At 36.0% G+C, this 19,889-nt stretch overlaps 1 protein-coding gene across 3 annotated transcripts in view; it reads left to right on the top strand.

Moving 5' to 3' along the window:
- The window catches only part of LOC126260850 (patj homolog), a 470,272-nt gene extending 451,638 nt beyond the window's left edge, over nt 1-18,634 (top strand). For all 3 annotated transcript variants that reach the window (XM_049958261.1, XM_049958262.1, XM_049958260.1), the window contains 2 exons: nt 9,655-9,897; nt 15,684-18,634. In XM_049958261.1, the coding sequence (XP_049814218.1) occupies nt 9,655-9,897; nt 15,684-16,115 (675 nt within the window). In that variant the 3' untranslated portion in view covers nt 16,116-18,634. The remainder of the gene's footprint in view (nt 1-9,654; nt 9,898-15,683) is intronic.
- The last annotated feature ends 1,255 nt before the right edge of the window (nt 18,635-19,889 follow it).

Raw genomic sequence — 19,889 nt, 5'->3', positions numbered from 1 at the left:
TCTGTGGCATTTGAAAGAAATTTCTAAGAGAACTTCAGTGACTTAACATGTATGGGACTTGATCAAATAATATCCTTGTCCTTCCATCAGTATAAGAGGTTCCCTAAATGTCTGTCCTATGATATCCAATGTAAGCAAGCACATGATTCACACCAAGTGCTCAAAATGTTGACCCTGAACATTGCTACATACTATAAAGTGATTCTGGAGAAACAAAACTGCATGTTGAATTTCATCTGGAGTCAATAGCAGCAAAGGTCCGTTGTTATCGGGCATTTCAGGCCTGGCCTTCAGGAATCAATGTTTCCTAAGAGACCCCTTTTTTAAAATTTTTGCTCAAGATAACATTATAGAAGTGTTAAGTTCAGTAAATGTGCAGACACTTTATGTTTCTTGAATTACCATACCAGTGCTCTCCAAATGTCATCTTAAGAGGGTCTGCCAATACATGTGCTGAATGGAAGGTACATCAATCATGTTGGTACCACACTGACTGCCTTACGTCCTTCAATAAATACAGTAGCAGCATATCTCAAGAACTCATGATACTTGAGTGTATTTAGATTCCCATCAATAAACCAGAGACCAATGATGTGGGTCTTGAAAAACACACACAAAACCTTGAGGAACCAAGAGCGTTGTTTGAGTGAGTGTGCAGTTTCAACTGGCGATTAGTACTTACTGCAAAGATTGACTTGTCCATGTTTGTAAATGATGCTTCTTCCTTAAACAAAATTGTGCATAGACAGCCATATCACTTGGCACTTTTTGTAAATAACATTTGGTTTGGAAGACAATGCCATGAAGCTGCAGATGCAGCGAAATGTGAAGAGGGTTTTTACAATGGAATTTCTTTCAGCAGTTGCCCTTCTTTTTCCTTGATGTATTTTGTCTTTCACGCTTCAAGTTTATAGAACTTTTTTATTATGTTTTAAAAGACAAATTATGAGTGCTTGGCATGATCTGGATATTCTTCAGCTTACAGCCACATTATTGCTGTAGTAGTTTGGCAACATTCACCATAAACAATGTTCACTTTTTTGACTATTGTATACACTGTGAGTGTCTTAACAGTTTTATAAGCAAGTTATCTGATTTCTAAATCATCATAACACAGACTGATGGGGCTTCAGTCAAACAGGTAATGTGAAGTGCTGGACATGAAGGACGTGTTTGCTTTCATTTGGTATAATAGGGGAGACAGTGGCTTGCGGCATTGTTGTTCTGATACTATATGATCAGCCTTTTTATCTACATCTACATCGATACTCCACAAGCCACCTGATGGTGCGTGGCAGAGGGTACTTTCAGTACTTTTATCGGTTCTCCCTTCTATTCCAGTTTCGTATTGTTTATGGAAAGAAAGATTGTCATTATGCCTCTGTGTGGGTTCTAATCTCTCTGGATTATCCTCATGGTGTCTTCGTGAGATATACATAGGAGGGAGCAATGTACTGCTTCACTCCTCGGTGTTCTCAAAACTGACTGAGCGTCTCTCTTGCAGAGTCTTCCACTGGAGTTTATCTATCATCTCCGTAACGCTTTCACAGTTACTAAATGATCCTTTAACAAAGCATGCTGATTTCTGTTGGATCTTCTCTATCTCTTCTATCAACCCTATCTGGTACGGATCCCACACCAGTAAGCAGTATTCAAGCAGTGGGTGAACAAGTGTACTGTAACGTACTTCCTTTGTTTTCTGATTGCATTTCCCTAGGATTCTTCCAATGAATCTCAGTCTGGCATCTGCTTTACTGGTGATTAATTTTATATGGTCATTCCATTTTAAATCACTCCTAATGTCTACTCCCAGGTAATTTATGGAATTAACTGCTTCCAGTTGCTGACCTGCTATATTGTAGCTAAATGATAAAGGACCTCTCTTTCTATGTATTCGCAGCACATTACACTTGTCTAAATTGAGATTCAATTGCCATTCCCTGCACCATGTGTCAATTCGTTGCAGATCCTCCTGCATTTCAGTACAATTTTCCATTGTTACAACCTCTCGAACTACAGCATCATCTGCAAAAAGCCTCAGTGAACTTCTGATGTTATCCACAAGGTCATTTATGTACACTACTGGCCATTAAAATTGCTACACCATGAAGATGACATGCTACAGACATGAAATTTAACCGACAGGAAGAAGATGCTGTGATATGCAAATGATTAGCTTTTCAGAGCATTCACACAAGGTTGGCGCCGGTGGCGACAATTACAACTAGCTGACATGAGGAAAGTTTCCAACCGATTTCTCATACACAAACAGCAGTTGACCGGCGTTGCCTGGTGAAACATTGTTGTGATGCCTCGTGTAAGGAGGAGAAATGCGTACCATCAAGTTTCCGACTTTCATAAAGGTCACATTGTAGCCTATCGTGATTGCGGTTTATTGTATCGTGACATTGCTGCTCGCGTTGGTCGAGATCCAATGACTGTTAGCAGAATATAGAATCGGTGGGTTCAGGAGGGTAATACAGAATGCTGTGCTGGATCCCAATGGCCTCGTATCACTAGCAGTTGAGATGACAGGCATCTTATCTGCATCGCTGTAATGGATTGTGCAGCCACGTCTCGATCCCTGCGTCAACAGATGGGGACGTTTGCAAGACAACAACCATCTGCACAAACAGTTTGACGACGTTTGCAGCAGCATAGACTATCAGCTCGGAGACCGTGGCTGCGGTTTCCCTTGATGCTGCATCACAGACAGGAGCGCCTGCGATGGTGTACTCAATGACAAACCTGGGTGCACGATTTACAGCATCATGATAGTCGCATCCGTGTTTGGCAACGTCACGGTGAACGCACATTGGAAGCATGTATTAGTCATCGCCATACTGTCAAATCACCTGGTATGATCGTATGGGGTGCCATTGGTTACACGTCTTGGTCACTTCTTGTTCGCATTGACGGCACTTCGAACAGTGGACGTTACATTCCAGGTGTGTTACGACCCATGGCTCTACCCTTCATTCGAACCCTGCGAAACTCTACATTTCAGCAGGATAATACACGACCACATGTTGCAGGTCATGTACGGGCCTTTCTGGATACAGAAAATGTTCGACTGCTGCCCTGGCCAGCACATTCTCCAGATCTCTTACCAGTTGAAAACGTCTGGTCAATGGTGGCTGAGCAACTGGCTCGTCACAATACGCCAGTCACTACTCTTGATGAACTGTGATATCGTGTTGAAGCTGCATGGCAAGCTCTTTTTGACTCAATGCCCAGGCATATCAAGGCTGGTATTACGGCCAGAGGTGGTTGTTGTGGGTACTGATTTCTCAGGATCTATGCACTCAAAATGCGTGAAAATGTAATCACATGTTAGTTCTAGTATAATATATTTGTCCAATGAATACCCATTTATCATCTGCATTTCTTCTTGGTGTAGCAATTTTAATGGCCAGTAGTGTATATTGTGAATAGCAACGGTCCTACAACACTTCCCTGCGGCACTCCTAAAATCACTCTTACTTCGGAAGACTTCTCTCCATTGCAAATGACATGCTGCATTCTGTTATCTAGGAACTCTTCAATCCAATCACACAATTGGTCTGATAGTCCATATGCTCTTACTTTGTTCATTAAACAACTTTGGGGAACTGTATCAAATGCCTTGTGGAAGTCAAGAAATACAGCATCTACCTAGGAACCCGTGTCTATGGCTCTCTTGAGTCTCGTGTACGAATAGTGCGAGCTGGGTTTCACACACTCGTCTGTTTCAAAACCCATGCTGATTCCTACAGAGTAGATTTCTAGTGTCCAGAAAAGTCATTATATTCAAACATAATAAATGTTCCAAAATTCTACGACTGATCGACGTTAGAGATATAGTTCTGCACATCTGTTTGACGTCCCTTCATGAAAATGGGGATGACCTGTGCCCTTTTCCAATCCTTTGGAATGCTATGCTTCACCGCTGCAAGAAGGGGGGCCAAGTTCCTTCGTGTACTCTGTGTAAAATCGAACTGGTATCCCATCAAGTCCAGCGGCCTTTCCTCTTTTGAGCGATTTTAATGGTTTTTCTGTCCCTCTGTCATCTATTTCCATATCTACCATTTTGTCATCTGTGTGACAATCTAGAGAAGGAACTACAGTGCATTCATCCTCTGTGAAACAGCTTTAGAAAAAGACATTTAGTATTTCGGCCTTTAGTCTGTCATCCGCTGTTTCAGTACCAATTTGGTCACAGAGTGTCTGGACATTTTGTTTTGATCCACCTACTGCTTTGACATAAGATCAAAATTTCTTAGGATTTTCTGCCAAGTCAGTACATAGAACTTTACTTTCGAATTCATTGAACACCTCTCACATAGCCCTCTTCACACTACATTTCGCTTCATGTAATTTTTGTTTGTCTGCACGGTTTTGGCTATGTTTATGTTTGCTGTGAAGTTCCCTTTGCTTCAGCAACAGTTTTCTAACTCGGTTGTTGTACCACGGTGGATCTTTTCCATCTCTTATGATCTTGCTTGGCACATACTCATCTAATGCATATTGTACGATGGTTTTGAACTTTTTCCACTGATCCTCAACACTATCTGTGCTTGAGGCAAAACTTTTGTGTTGAACCGTCAAGTACTCTGAAATCTGCTTTTTGTCACTTTTGCTAAACAGAAAAATCTTCCTACCTGTTTTAATATTTCTATTTATGGTTGAAATCATCGGTGCAGTAACCGCTTTATGATTGCTGATTCCCTGTTCTGCGATAACTGTTCAAATGGTTCGGGTCTGTTTGTCACCAGAAGGTCTAATATGTTATCGCCTCGAGTTGGTTCTCTGTTTAACTGCTCAAGGTAGTTTTCAGATAATGCACTTAAAAAATTTCACTGGATTCTTTGTCCCTGCCACCTGTTATAAACGTTTAAGTCTCCCAGTCTATATCTGGCAAATTAAAATCTCCACCCAGAACTATAATATGGTCGGGAAATCTACTCGAAATATTTTCCCAATTTTCCTTCAGGTGCTCTGCCACAACAGCTGCTGAGCCAGGGGACCTATAGAGACATCCAATTACCATGTTTGAGCCTGCTTTAACCGTGACCTTCACCCAAAGTAGTTCACATTTCGGATCTCCATCAATTTCCTTTGATACTATTGCACTTTTTATCGCTATAAACACGCCTTCCCCTTCACTGTCCATTCTGTCTCTGCAGTAAACATCCCAATCTAAGTTTAGAATTTCATTTGTGTTTACATCTGGTTTCAGCCAACTTTCTGTCCCCTTGTGACCGTTTATTAATAAGTGCAGTTCTGGGACCTTTCTATAGACGCTCCTGCAGTTTACTAATTATGAGTTATGTAATTGAAGTTCTCTTAGTAGCTTCTTTCAAATGCTACAGAAAAAAGTATATAGTTCCATTAGGGGGTATAAAGTCAATGTCGTAATTTGGCGACTATAAACAACGAAAATTGCTTATGAACATCAGGAACTCGCCTTATTGTCTGCTGTAGTTTCCCAAACCTACACCTTGATATATTTATTCATTCTTAATATATCTGGAATGGCCTGTCTTAGCTGCTTCACCGCAAAAGAAAGTAATGCCTGAGAAAGAAAAATATTGGCACAAGTCTTAATCAGCTTACAGTATACAATAAGGGGTATTATCACTAACTGATAAAAGGCCATACTTTTCAAGTTTCAGGGGTTATGATTTAACTGGGAATTGCATATGAGAGAATAACTACTCAATTATAATATTATGTATGTGTGCTCACTGATGAAAGAAAGTTATTTTTTTAATTTTTTGTCTATTTGAACTTTTATTTCTTAGCCATGTCCCCCTTTCAATTTCTCTTGGTTTCTCCTTGAGCTTCTTGTGATTGTATCTAGTTTTTTTGGTTTACATAGTGAAAGTGCGAATTCCAAACCCTCATCTTTTATGATTATTACACTTGTTCTTTTGCCGTAGTGGAGTTAAAGTCCTTGTTTGGCCACCCAGGTTTAGATTTTCCACAATTTCTCTGAATCAGTTAAGGTGACTGATTGAATAGTTTTCTTGAAACTATACGGAGCAGATTTCTTCCTCCTGTCCTTTTCATATCAGAGATTTTGTTCATTTTTAATGACCTAATCATCAATGGGACATTAAAGCTTAACCTTACTTCAGTCATTGTGACCTAAAATATATTACCAACATTTACTCTGTGACAAACTGTTGTCAAGGTAAACCTGTTTGGTAATATCTATAGTCAAGATACTGTTCATAATACATTTGCATTCAAGTGACAAGTTTTAATAAATTCAATTTTTGTGCATGAGTTGTTCTAAAACATCTTCTGTCTATCTCTCTCTCAATTCAACCTTATAAGCAATCATATTCAAGGTTGAGCTCAACAGATCTATGCGTTTAGAAATAGTGACCATCGTCACAAATTCGCCTATTAGCAGATAGGATATTGGAAGGATGAATCCACAAGTGGTTTGAATAATGAGAAGGAACTCTACCTTGCTTAAAGTACTGGATTACTCTTATAGTTATGAAATATATCACAATAATACTTGTGGTATATCGTACAAAAAAATTCACTGTGAGAACGTGTTTCATTCTATTGTACGTAACATCATCATTCACAGCACCAAGTGGATTCTGGGTTTTGGAATGCCACAAGTTACTTCTGTGAATGCTATAGATTCCATTGTGGGTGACCATTTTTTAATCACTGAAAATTTTCACTACAATCATTTGACAATCAATTTTGAACATGGTGTCAGAATCATAAGAGCTAGTCATAATTCCTTTTATGCAAATTTTTCAAATGTGAGGTGAAGTGGGTGCTGTCATTCACCATTCATTGTTTGGAATAAACATGTTTGTGCAACTCTGGGATACATAACAACTGAACGTGAACTTGTAGGTGACAGATCTTGTCAGTACCATTTTTCATTCTTCATCAACACAATTAATGCAGCAATCTAATTAGAATTCAATGTCTAGGCATCTTTGTAAATCTATTCCTTAGGCAACAGGCTACTACCAGACATAGTACATTAACATTAGCCAAAATTTAAAAAGAAAGTGTTGAAATAGGCATTGTAAGATATTTGTGATTTGAACACAAACAATAAAGAAATAGCAGTTTGCCAACCGCTACAATCAGATGAGCTCAGCAATGTCTTGTTCACAATGACCAGTACTGCCTCTTCCAAGGAAACATCATGAACGGAACCTCATATTGTAAGGGGAAAAAAAGCATTTTTGCAAAATGTCAGCTCCAACAGTCAACCGCACATGAAAATTTGGCCATAATCTCCAAAATGTACACCTTTTAAACATTCACATACATTGGTCATCACCCAAAAGCCCCCAACCTGCTCACCCTCGCCGGTACATTCACAAGACCATAAATATGTGCTATTAGAATTATGGCTCCATTTTTTGCACACAGTCAATTGCTGGGGATCATATCTTGTTAGTGATCGTTTTTCTCCATAAAATATGTGGTCAAGTCAGTGATGTTTCCTTGAGAGAGAGAGAGAGAGAGAGAGAGAGAGAGAGAGAGAGAGAGAGAGTATTTTTGTGTACCACAACAGCAATGAATAAACGAGCATAAGACAGGCACACACATTCAGGAGTGAAAGTCACAGCAGGTAGATTTTAAAACAAGAACTTTCTTGATCTGGCGAGAGAGAGTGATGAACTGTAGACAAAATAAACTAAGATAATCAGATTATTGACGAGATCAAACACAAAAGAGAAAAGTAGGTTGACAAATTACATCAATTAGGAATTACTAGAATAATTAGGAAACAGTTAGGCAAGTTATCTAGATGATTTCCCTACCCACATCTCTTATCTGAAATTAAGAAAATTATATATTCTCTCAAAAATAGAAGCTCAAATGGATTTGATGGTATTTCCAACAGAGTACTAAGGATTTTTTCCCATATACTAAGCCCTGTCTTACCTGAAATGTGTAATGCATCACTTACTCAAAGCATTTTTGCAGAGAGATTGAAATATGCCTTTATTAAACCACACTATAAGAAAGATGATAGGAGAAATGCCAATAACCACCAACCTGTTTCTCTGCAGACATCATTTTCGTAAATTTTTGAGCAGGTGAAGTATTCTGGTTAGTATCCCACCTGAGCAACGATATTATCCAAAGTAAACCACAGTTTGGATTTCATGGGAGTTACTCTGCTGAGCCGCCATTTACACATTCACTCACCAAATTGTGCAAGCATTAAATAACAAAATAGAACCACTTGGTATTTTCTGTAACCTATCAAATGCATTTGACTGTCTGTATTGCAATACGCTCCTAGATAAACTAAAGTTTTATGAAGTTGATGGTATAGCCAACAAATGGATAATGTCGTATCTAACCTAAAGAACGCAGTAAGTTGTACTTAATAATTTAACCAATGTTATTGAGGGAGATTCTTCTGACTGGGGAAAATCACTTATGGGGTTACCAAAGGCTCAATCTTAGGTCTACCATTGTTCCTCATATATGTAAATGATCTCCCATCTAATATACAAGAAGTAGAATTAGTTATTTTTGGTGATAACAGCAGTAGTCAGATGGTAGAAATCTTCTTAACAGTGTCATTGACTGGTTTTCTGTGAATGGTCTCCTTCTCAATTTTAAAAAGACACAGTGCATTCAGTTCTGCACATCTAGAGGTACTAAGCCACTGATAAGTGTAGTACATGGTGAGGAAATAAGAAATAGGACGTGAACTTCAAAAATTTTAAGTGTCCATGTTGATGAGAATTTAAACTGGAAAAGCACATTTTGTAACTCCTAAAACAACTTAGTTCAGCCACATTTGCACTTAGAATAATTGAAAGTCTTGGGGAGAGACCAATCAGTAGGATGCAATATTTTGCATATTTTCTTTCAGTTATGACATACAGATTAATGTTGTGGGGTAACTCATTTTTAAGAAAGAAACACTTCATTGTCCAAAAACCTGCTGCAAGAATAATATGTGGTGCTAATCCACAATCATCTGGTAAACGTCTGTTTAAGGAGTCAGGCATTTTGACTATTCCTGCACATTATATTTATTTCCTTGTGAAATTTCTTGTAAATAATCCACTGCAGTTCAAAAAGAACAGTGATGTACATAGTCACATTATCAGAAGAAGAAATGATATTCATTACTCCACATTAAGGTTGTCTTTAGCACAATGCCCCAACTAAAATTTTTGATCACTTACCCAGTGATATAAAATATCTGACAGACAGCATCGTAAAATTTGAAAACAAGCTGAAGAAGGTTTGGCAGCTCCTTCTGTTCTGTAGGAGAATTTCCATTATTGTAACGTGTAAAAGAGAGTGGATTTGAATTACTAACTCACATCTGTTGATTAAACTAAACTAAAAAAAAGACTTGTAGCCATATTTCCAAATTAATTGACAATGTGAATGTAAAATGACTCGTTCCGTATCATTACAATTTATCATCCAATGATCCCCGAGACATGAAAGTAACTAACTGGCTAACTCTTCTTTTGCTAGACAAAGGAAAGCATATTTATAATTGTTTGTGCCTGCCTGCCACTTTGCAAGTAGAATTTTTTAATACATATTGCATTCCATGTGGTTATATTTGATCTACTCAGGCTAGAAGTACAGATTATTTGCAACTATAGAAAATGCATCATAATTGTTCTCTGTTGTATTTCACAGAACATTCTGGGAGGCAGCCTCCAGAACCTTATTCCAGCTACTGATAGGCTTGTGAAGGCTAAATCAGATGGTTCTCTAGCATCAACAACAACTACAGCAACTGCTACTGATGCAAGTTTCTCCAAAATGAAATCACGGTCCCTGGAGCCATTAACAGGCCTTGCAATGTGGAGTTCAGAGCCACAGATTATAGAACTAGTGAAAGGCGATCGTGGTCTGGGATTCTCCATCCTTGACTACCAGGTGAGCGGTGGGGATGAAGCAATACAGTCTTCACCCTTGACAAAGCAGCCATTTTCCTATCACATTTATATATAATATTAATTTCCCATGCAATTAGAGTTTTTGAGTACCAGAAAGGAATCATTTCTACTTCATGAATAAAGCTCTGTACTTGTAACATGCAGTTTTGCTATGAAGAATGTACAAATTTCATTTTTTAATATAACTCTATATGAATTTGGTTTGTATTGTTTCCAGTCTATTATACTGCCATTAGCACGGGGGAAATTTAAAATGTGTTAGAAAATCCACATAGCATTTAGCCACTTTCAACATTACAAAAGAAGTAATCAGCAGCTGATATATATATATATATATATATATATATATATATATATATATATAGTGTGTGTGTGTGTGTGTGTGTGTGTGAGAGAGAGAGAGAGAGAGAGAGAGAGAGGAGGGAGGTAGAGGGGATGCATGCCTATTATTTGTTGTTTTAACTGACATTGCTGTATAACTTTGACCTAAATGTGTGACTATTATTTATGTTGTGGTTTTATAGTGATGTTTTTGGCATGCAGATGTGATATTTAGTTTTTGACTCTACTTATTAGACTCATTTTATGATGTAATGCAGTCAGTTACGGAAAGGGGTACTTAGACTGAATACGAAGATTCTTGTAGAGAATCAAAATACATATTTCTTTTATGTAAAGTATTTCTTGATATTGTGAGTTCACAGGTAGGTGTTAACTGTCAAGCAGTCAAATTCAAACTTGTAAAACTGTATTTTTCCTCAAATAAGCTTATACTTTGTGATTTGGTATATGTCTGTTGTGTTATATGGTGGACGATAATTGAGCTTCCCATTTTGTCCCTTGGTGTGTAATTCTTTGTTTTGTAACATTTTACCTTGCACAGATAGATATGAGTTAATAATGCTAGATGTTTAGATTTATGGCCTTTATTGTTAGGTCTTACATGTGGTCTCTGTATATAGTATTCATCATGTAGTGCCATCTACACACTTTGAAAGCTTAAGTGACCCACACTTCTAGGAAAACTTCTCAGTAAACTATTTGCATGTAGTACATTGTTCTTGGGAAATATAAATACTTTAAAACATTGCACTATACCAAATTCTTCTTTTTGTTTGGTAGTTGATTAGCAGCCCTTGAATTACTGTTTGTAATCACTGACAGTTATAATCATCATTTTCATTATCATCATCATCATCATTATGAATATCAATATGAAGTATTAAAAGTAAACAATATGAAAAATACACCTTCTTTTATGCTATATTATAAGGTTATGATCTACGAGGATTGAAAATTATGATCTCATATTTATTTTTCTCATTTAGTTTGGAAAAAGCTGTAAGTTACATATTTAATAATGTTGTTGAATTAGTAGTCTTCATGGTGTGTCTGTAACTGATGTTTTTTGTAAAAGGAAGATGAACAATCAATATTATAGATTTTATCTCAGTGCTGTAAGGAAAGAAAAAACCATTTCTAACAGCGTGAGAGGCCAGAAAAGTGAAGAATATGTAGGCAGCCATTGGAGTGAGTCTCAAAAGTAATTTCCTTGTAGTGTAAGTAGCAGACTCAAAATCAAAATCATTTGTTTCATTTCTCATGGACAAAATACTATTTATCAATCTCATTTTTGCTAATATGTATAAAAAATAAATAACAGTATGTGAATAGTAATATTGTAATCTGAGAGAAGTGTTTTATGTTTTAACTGACATGACAATGTTGTGGTAAGATTTATAAGTGTATATTAGGCAATTTGCATACACTTATTTTTTTCTAATAAAGATACAGTTATGAAGGAAATTTAATTAATTGTAGCACTATACCTTGCTTCCATCAGATCAACTTGGCTCTTTTTATGTAGCAAAAAATTCAGGAACTGTCTGTGATGAACTTCAGTAAAATGAATAAATGACAAAAAAGTTTCATGCTAGTGTTTAACAGTGCAAGGGTTTAACAGAAATAAAAATAGCTACAAAGAAATTGTAATCATTTGGTATTAGGAAATCACTTGTTCATAACTATTCCACTTTAAGCTTCCACAAACATAGATCAGCTACATGAAAACTATTTTTAGAAAAAGGGAAGAAAGAGTAATATTTTTAGATATGACAGATGTACGTGTTACTTCAGACTCTGGAATATTAACTCAGACAATGTAATGAAAGTTAGAGTCCTAATGCAGAAGTGATGAGATACTCATCAAGAAATATAGTTAATTTGTGAATGGTGGTGCTAATATACTGTAGTAAAGAAAAAGATCATCCAATTAAATGTCAGCAAATATTTATTCACAGTGAGATGTTAGGTAGCAAAGAGATGTGAGCAAATCAACAGAAAGAGAAACACAGAAGAAGAAGGATCAAAAGAGACCATAAAAACCAGAAAGAGAGCCAAAAAGAAGGCAGAATAGAGGAAGTAATAAACAGCAGCTACTCTCAAAATGTGATTAGGAAGAGGGAGTGAACAAAGGAGAGGAAAAGAGTGTTTGGACTAGAAGAAATACAAAACAATGTGATCAAGAGCCAGTAGGAGAGATTAACATGTACTCAATTTGGATAGATCTCTCAATTCTTTGTTGTAAAATGTGTGTGTGTGTGTGTGTGTGTGTGTGTGTGTGTGTGTGTGTGTGTGTTCGTACATGGAAAGGGGTACACAAATAACTGACTGACACAAGTACCCAACCTATACCTACAGCTTTATATTAGACAATTTCCTGAGATAGGTAGCATGTTTTGTGCGTAGTCATTTTTCCACACCGTTTCATATTTTAATCAGGTGTGGCATTAGTGTGCTTAATAATTGTTGTAGATCAGAAAACAAACCAACCCCACAACTTGTCAAATGCCCTCAGTTTATCAGCTGACTAACAGTGTTTTCTTGAAAAAATATTTCAACAAGTTTCCTACTCATCCTCTTCCAGTAAAGATCTTCATATCATCTAAAAATGACAAGTAGGAACTTTATCAAAAAGTGTCTTCTAAGATTTTGACATTACTCAACAGACACTCAGACCAATGATGATATCAGCGAAGTTCACTAAAGGATCCTGCATTCTTGTAAGCCCTATAAGTGTCTTCCGTTATAGCCTAGTAAATTGAAACGAATGGCTGATCAGAGTCAGATAAAGTGTGTCTTTTGTTGAGAGTAGCAACTGATATGTGAAGTGAGAACATTAATTGTGCCAAAATTGTGTGGAGATTTTGTAGGCTGTGAAATACTACCCTCAGTTCTTGGACATAGTGGTCTCCTGTTAGTGAGAATGTAAAAAAAGAATTGCTTTAATGAATAAATTTCTTAATGAACATGGCAATCAATAAGGGGAATGTTATGGGCATCATCGTTTGCCTTTATTAACCTCTCTTTCAAGCTATTTGTTATACAGTCTTGTTGCATGTGGTTTGATCTTATATGTCTCAACTTGTCACAGCTTTGTCATGTCATCCAGCAGACATTTCTCTTTCTTGAAGGTTGTACAGCTAATTCAGATGTTTAATTACATTTAAGGAACTACCACCTGAAAACTTGTTTTTGTGTAAAGCTGTTTTGGAATACATTACAGATTTTTTTCTTATAATTAGGCAGCAGAACTAGAACTGAAAGGAATATATAACAAATTGCGATAACACCTTCACTTGCCTTGAACGAAGATTTGGATTAAATAGGGAATGAAAATAATTCAGTGCAGGAAAATTTCAAATAAGAAAAATAAGTATGGAAATGAAATGTAACATTAGTTAAATGTAGATTACTACTGAACGTAATGAGTAACTATGTAAAATGTAGGTTTTGCTATGTTCCAAACACAAGTAAGCATAGGGATGTCATGTTGAATGCAGATATTTCCACATTATGTTTGCTTTTTATTGTCAGTGGGACTAATAGACATTGTGTGTTCTTGTTGTATGTGCTCATTTCTGTAACAGCGGTGATGTGAGCTTCAGAGTCTTGATATCAGATTAAAGAGATTTAGTTTCTTAGTAGCATCTGATACAGATCGGCAGCAAGAAACTAAAGATGCAAGAACAAAAAAGTTAGTTCATCATCTTGGCTGTTAAGAGAAAAATTTTTTTCTCTTGAAGTAAGCATATTGCATTTTGTATGAGGAAACTGATATGTTAATTTAGGCTTTGGCTTTTACCAGAATATTCTAACTCAGTACAGCTATAAGTTAAAACTCAGGCTGGATAAAATGTATCAGAAGTTAACATAGATACTACAGATGATAGAATTGCATTGAATGGCTTTGGTGGTTTGAAAGAAAGACAGTTGAATCAAAATATGTGAACCTTCCTAATCGCAAGACACCAGAATAAGTGGTCTGCCACAAAATGTGACCCATTTTGTATGAATTGTGTGTATAACAACACTGTAGAAAACTGAGATACTGTTTAGTGAAGACCAGACCATTCACAGCCCTTATTTTCAGTTTTACTTGTTATCCTATTTTAAAGTAGATACTATTTGCACAGGTACTGTAATACAAGTTTCTTTAGTAGATGTAATGAGTTTGAAATTGAAACTAATTTTTGGACTGAAAGTAAAACAATCGTCTTGCTGCGTTTTCCAATAAAGGTGTATAAATATCAGTTATAATCAATGTTTTATGTATTTGTGTGAATATTATCAATACTCTTGTTTGTTTGTCAAATTTGTGCAAGAGAGACAGTGACTTTGTGACATAAACATTTATCACATTCATTTATTGAAAATGTGCATTTTCATCATTGAAGTTTCATTTTCAGTAAACTATCATTCCTGATTTACAAACAAATACTTGTCACTCATGTTTTTGCACTATGGAAAGCTTTAATTAATGTACTCATTACTGACTGTCCAGTATTAATTTACCATTTTGCATGTTCTGTCTCATTCCTGCTATGAAATTTGTATAGCATACTCTTTGAAGAATATACAGAGCTTTCAAAATAAAGCACAAAGCAATATTTCTCTTGTATACTCAGAGTGTAGAAAATTATAGAGTAAATTAAGCTAGTGTAATCTTTCAGGGATACATGACTTAAATAAATGGATTTAAAGTCCTTATTATTTACTGAAAGACGCACCAGGACACTCAAATAATTATATGCAAAAAGCATTATTTTACCTTACCCTGTTACTTAGCCGATACTTTATAGATTTCTACACTCTCTTTTGTCTTTACACTGAAGAGTTTTCCTTCCTTCAGCACACCTCCTATCTCTAGCCACATTTACCAGTTTTTACTGAGAAAACTGATCCTTCTGAATTCTTGTGTTTTGGACATGCTTTCCTGTTATCAATGTAACTATCGTGTATTGAGCTTGTGGCCTAATTGCATCCCTGTTCGAATGTTGATGCAAGTGGTGTTCTTATTATGTTACATGTTTCCTATTCCATCAGCATTGTCTTAAGTATCATGCACTACATTAAAACTATGTTTCACTGAATTGATTCTTGTACATTACATCTTCTAACAGACTGGCATTGTGACTGTATAGTCTTGTATTAGGCACTAGCCTATACAGTAGTTTTATAATGTCTTGGGAGGTTTAAGGGAGCATTTATAATTGGATCCAGAATTTAGGAAAAAAGTAAAAAAAAAGATGAATAGTTTTCCCTATTTCAGTAATTGAGAGAAATATGGATGCCCTTGGTAAGTGTGCTCCCCTTTCACTTTGACAGTTACTGTTTGCATATAAGTCATTACATTGCTATTGGGAGCTAGTAGAGTTCCCAGACATGCAAAGCACGACGGCGTTGACTAGTCTGGCATGGTTGCAGGATCCAATGAACCCCAACGAGACAGTGATTGTGATTCGGAGCCTGGTGCCTGGTGGCGTTGCACAACTGGATGGGAGGCTGATCCCAGGTGACCGTCTGCTTTTTGTGAATGATACTGGTCTGGAGAACGCATCGTTGGATCGTGCAGTGCAGGCACTGAAGGGAGCACCAAAAGGCGTGGTGCGCATCGGTGTTGCAAAACCGCTGCCGATCCCTGACAGTGCTTCGCACAGCCAGGTAAGCGAGGAACGTGATCGGAGCAGAAGTGGGGCTAATGCAGCATCGGCTGCTGCTGCTACCACCAGCACCACCACCCACCATGTGGAATATTATTCTGACAGATATAGAAAGCGCGATTTTCTTGCTCCTGTGGGAGGGGATGTGTCACCAGAAGGAGGGACGGGGGCCCTTGTCAAATCTGAGAGCTTCTGACAGCTGTGAGCTTCTGCTTCAGTTTAATATAATTGTTCCAATTTGCTTCGTAAGCTGTCTTTTCTTGCCATTTTAAAATTTGAACAGTCTTTACACATTTTTTTTCTTTGCTTCTGTTTATTTCACTATACATTGTGAGCTGTTGGTGCTGTAGTAAAGATTTATTAATACTGGCAAAGCAAATTTTAGTTGGAAAAACATAACTTCGCTTGCTTCTGTAGATATGAATTTTGGATGACAATTTCTCAATAATTTGTAACTGCATGAATTTGTTTCAAAGTTATTTATGTGCATAATGCTGTAGTTAGCAAAAACCAGCTACAGCTGTGTGAATGGTGGATGGTGAAATAGTGGATCTGAAAACTTTTTATATAAAACCAGTTTCAACGTGTACCAGTGAAATTCAAAATTTTAATACAAAACTGCACATCCACATGCAACTGTTAAGCTTCATTCAGCTGATCCTGGCTTTTGCTTACAGTAAAACTTGATTGATAGCTTCTGAAATCTTAGTGAAATGTTTATTCAAAGATTTTAACTGCATGTATTGTGGCACTGATTATCTTGCTGTCAGGAAAACCAGAAACAAGACATTTCTGGCTAATTAACTCACTTCACAATGCTACTCCTGGTATCTTCACTCTTGGGTGCACTTTTTATGCTCGAGGCAATCAAAGGGATCTCAAATGATAATGTTTTCTCCCTTTCCTGTATTGAAAATAATAATAAACTAGTTAATATGAGAAATATTTTATTTATTACATGGAGTAAATGTTATTTTATTGACTCAGTTTTTCACTCACAGTGTTGTGTGTAAAAAAAATTAATTTAATTTTATGTCTTATCAGTATTTATTAAGAATGGACCAATATAATGTCTGTATGTTGTAAAACTATTCTGTAAGCTTTCTTTTCACTGGATCATGTGACATGGTGCAGGAAGCAGCTCTGCTGACAGTGCTGTCATTGTTGTGAGCCTCCAGTTATCATTTAAGATTAGGGATGCCAAATAAATTAATTTGATAAAGTCATTTATAAAGATTGTGTCTTAAATTTTTGAATGGTCTTCTTACCTTTGAATACACAGAGACTTAAGTGAATTTTATCATTTCTTAAAGTAATAGAAAATGAACATAAAACAAGTTTTAAGCATTATATTATATTAAGCACTGTTGTACCAGTAGCAACTGCCTGGAAGATGAACAACATTTAATAAGTCTGTGATCAGAATTTTCAGTATTGGTTTTGGTCTCATTAGTCACCCAAAATTACAGGATCTCTGTTAAAAGTAGTGTGGCCAACATTGATTATTAATGTTCTTTTGATGTGATCCCATTCTGAAACTAAATTGGAATATATCTCTGTATGGCATAATAATTTTTTATTGTAAGTGATTATGGTTATAGAACAAGATCTACAAAACAAGAAAATGCAGAGGCATGACTGATCAGCCATATACTTCATAGCATCTTAAATATATGAAACTATTATCTAATTTGGTATCAGCTTCATGGCTTAAATGGATATTAAAAAAACTGAATTCATGTTTCAGTCATGCTCATGTGACATTTATAGTACAAGATTTACATAACAGCAATCTAGCCTCTAAAATTATTATTTGGATTTTTGAATTATGTGTTCATTAAATCCTATGATATAAAACAATCACACATCAAATTCAGCATTTATTAACAATAAAATGTTGTAAGGTTTATTAACTAATCAACTTTTTAACTAAAACTCTGAACTAATGTTTGTTTTCTATTAAACCTATGTTCTGTTTACTCCTTCTGCAGTGTTAAATAGTCTCTTTATTGTCTCATGCTCCAAAACTACTTGTGCATGCCATGTTCGTGCTATTTAATTTTTCCTAGTGTGCTGTGCATGGAATGTACAAACAGTTTTGATACTGGCAACCTGTGTACTGTTCAAGAGGGAAGAATGGAAATCAGACCTTCCTTTCATTAGAACAGTTACACATGAAATAACAAGTGTTTTCATGACAACAGTAATATCACTGTACAAGAAGTATCTCTATATATTTTCAAGTTAATCTGAATATTATTGTGAAGTGGCATCCCTAGTCAAGACTTCCCTCAGGCTCTTTTTTGGCACTGTTTTATTCTTGGTAGTTGTATTTGAGGTGAAACACATGGAAGCATGCAGCAGTAGTTACATTTTATGTAGGCATTAAAGATTAAGTTAAGCTTGCATTGCTCACTCCTGCAACTTAAAAAAACTAATGTTTTGTATTATTTGTAGATCTTTCTGACTTATAGAGTTTTTTAATTCTTATACTTTGGTCTCAAAGGATTGTCATCATTTTGGTATAATTATCATTCATTTAGTGCTGGTTTTTGAGCAGGCATAGAATACTTGTAACACAAGCATACTCTCAACTGATTTTTCTGTGACAGTGTGCTTATGATCAAATAAGAAAAATTTTGATGGGAAAGATTCTGTTTACTTGTAAGTACAATTTGTAAAAAATGAGGCTAAATAAAAATTTCCATTACCATAGTTTGAAGTTTTTTGAAATGAGTTTCCTTTCATTTAATATCCAGTAAATACAATATAAATCCATGTTTATTACTTCCTGCGTGTGAAACACTGAACTGGAAAACCTACACTTCCTTAAAGTTTTCATTGACTTCAAACTAGCTGGTTTGATCACGGAAGACATGCACAGGCACATTTACACAGGGAAACAGAATGGTTGTATACACTAGGCATTTACTTCACTGCATATCTGTTTGCTGCTTAATTGTCCCCAACTTAGTGTAATGCAAGAACTTAGATACTGACTGTTGCATTGCTGTAACTGTTCAGCTTTTTATCTCATTTTGTGTTTAACTCTGGTGTTGCTTATTTACTCTTCGTAGTTCTGTTGTTTGCCTGCTGTTTATCTTTGCATTCTCCTCTCTTTGCTTGAATTTTCCTGCCACAATCTAATACCTTTTTTAAATAAAGCCAATCTTAAACTTACTCCCATATAAATTGAACTTGACATTTTAAGTAAGCTTTCAAAAGTGATTTAAATTCAGTGAAACAGACCTGCCAGATTTTTGAAATGTAGTTTTAAATCTGTCTGTGATGATAAGTTCTTTGGAACTCAAGTGTTCTTTTCTTATTAAAACATTTTTTTTAATTTCAAAATTTGACAGGTCTGTTGTATTGTACATGGTGGGTGTTAATAATGCACTATTTTTGTTAAATGTATTGTGTAGTATTTTCGTGTGTTATCCTTGATGTGATGTGTTGTTTTTCAACATTTGCTCCTTATGCATTGGAAGAATTAAACTTTTATCATAGCCATTTGAGATATTCAAATGTTTTTGTGTAACAATGCACAATAGAATCTGAACTGCTCTGTTTCTGCTCTCCTGTGTAGTGTTGTTCCACATGGTTGTATGAATACTTCCAGTCATAATACTTGATAAGTACAGTTTGAAGTTAATTGGTATGCACAGAATTAATTTGTTTTAGCAAAGTTTCGGCTATTAATCTTGCACTGACATTTTTACACTAATTCTTTTTTGTGTGACTTTCGTATTTAGTGTGTGGGAGAATCTGTATAATAGTTACACAAACACAATACTTCAACGAGGGAGGAAAAGACAACGTTCATAGATTCTGATTGTATTGTGGTTCAAAAAACAGTGGGCAAACTGTTGTAGTAAATATAGGTCGTTGTGTTGTTCATAGTGCTCTGATGTCAGTCCCACAAGGTGATGAATAATCCCTTAAACTTGTCATTATGATCACTCAGTACATA

Source organism: Schistocerca nitens, chromosome 5 (assembly GCF_023898315.1).
Source record: "Schistocerca nitens isolate TAMUIC-IGC-003100 chromosome 5, iqSchNite1.1, whole genome shotgun sequence".
NCBI lineage: Eukaryota > Metazoa > Arthropoda > Insecta > Orthoptera > Acrididae > Schistocerca > Schistocerca nitens.
The sequence above is the reverse complement of the archived record's forward strand: the minus strand, read 5'-3'. Positions and strand labels throughout refer to the sequence as shown.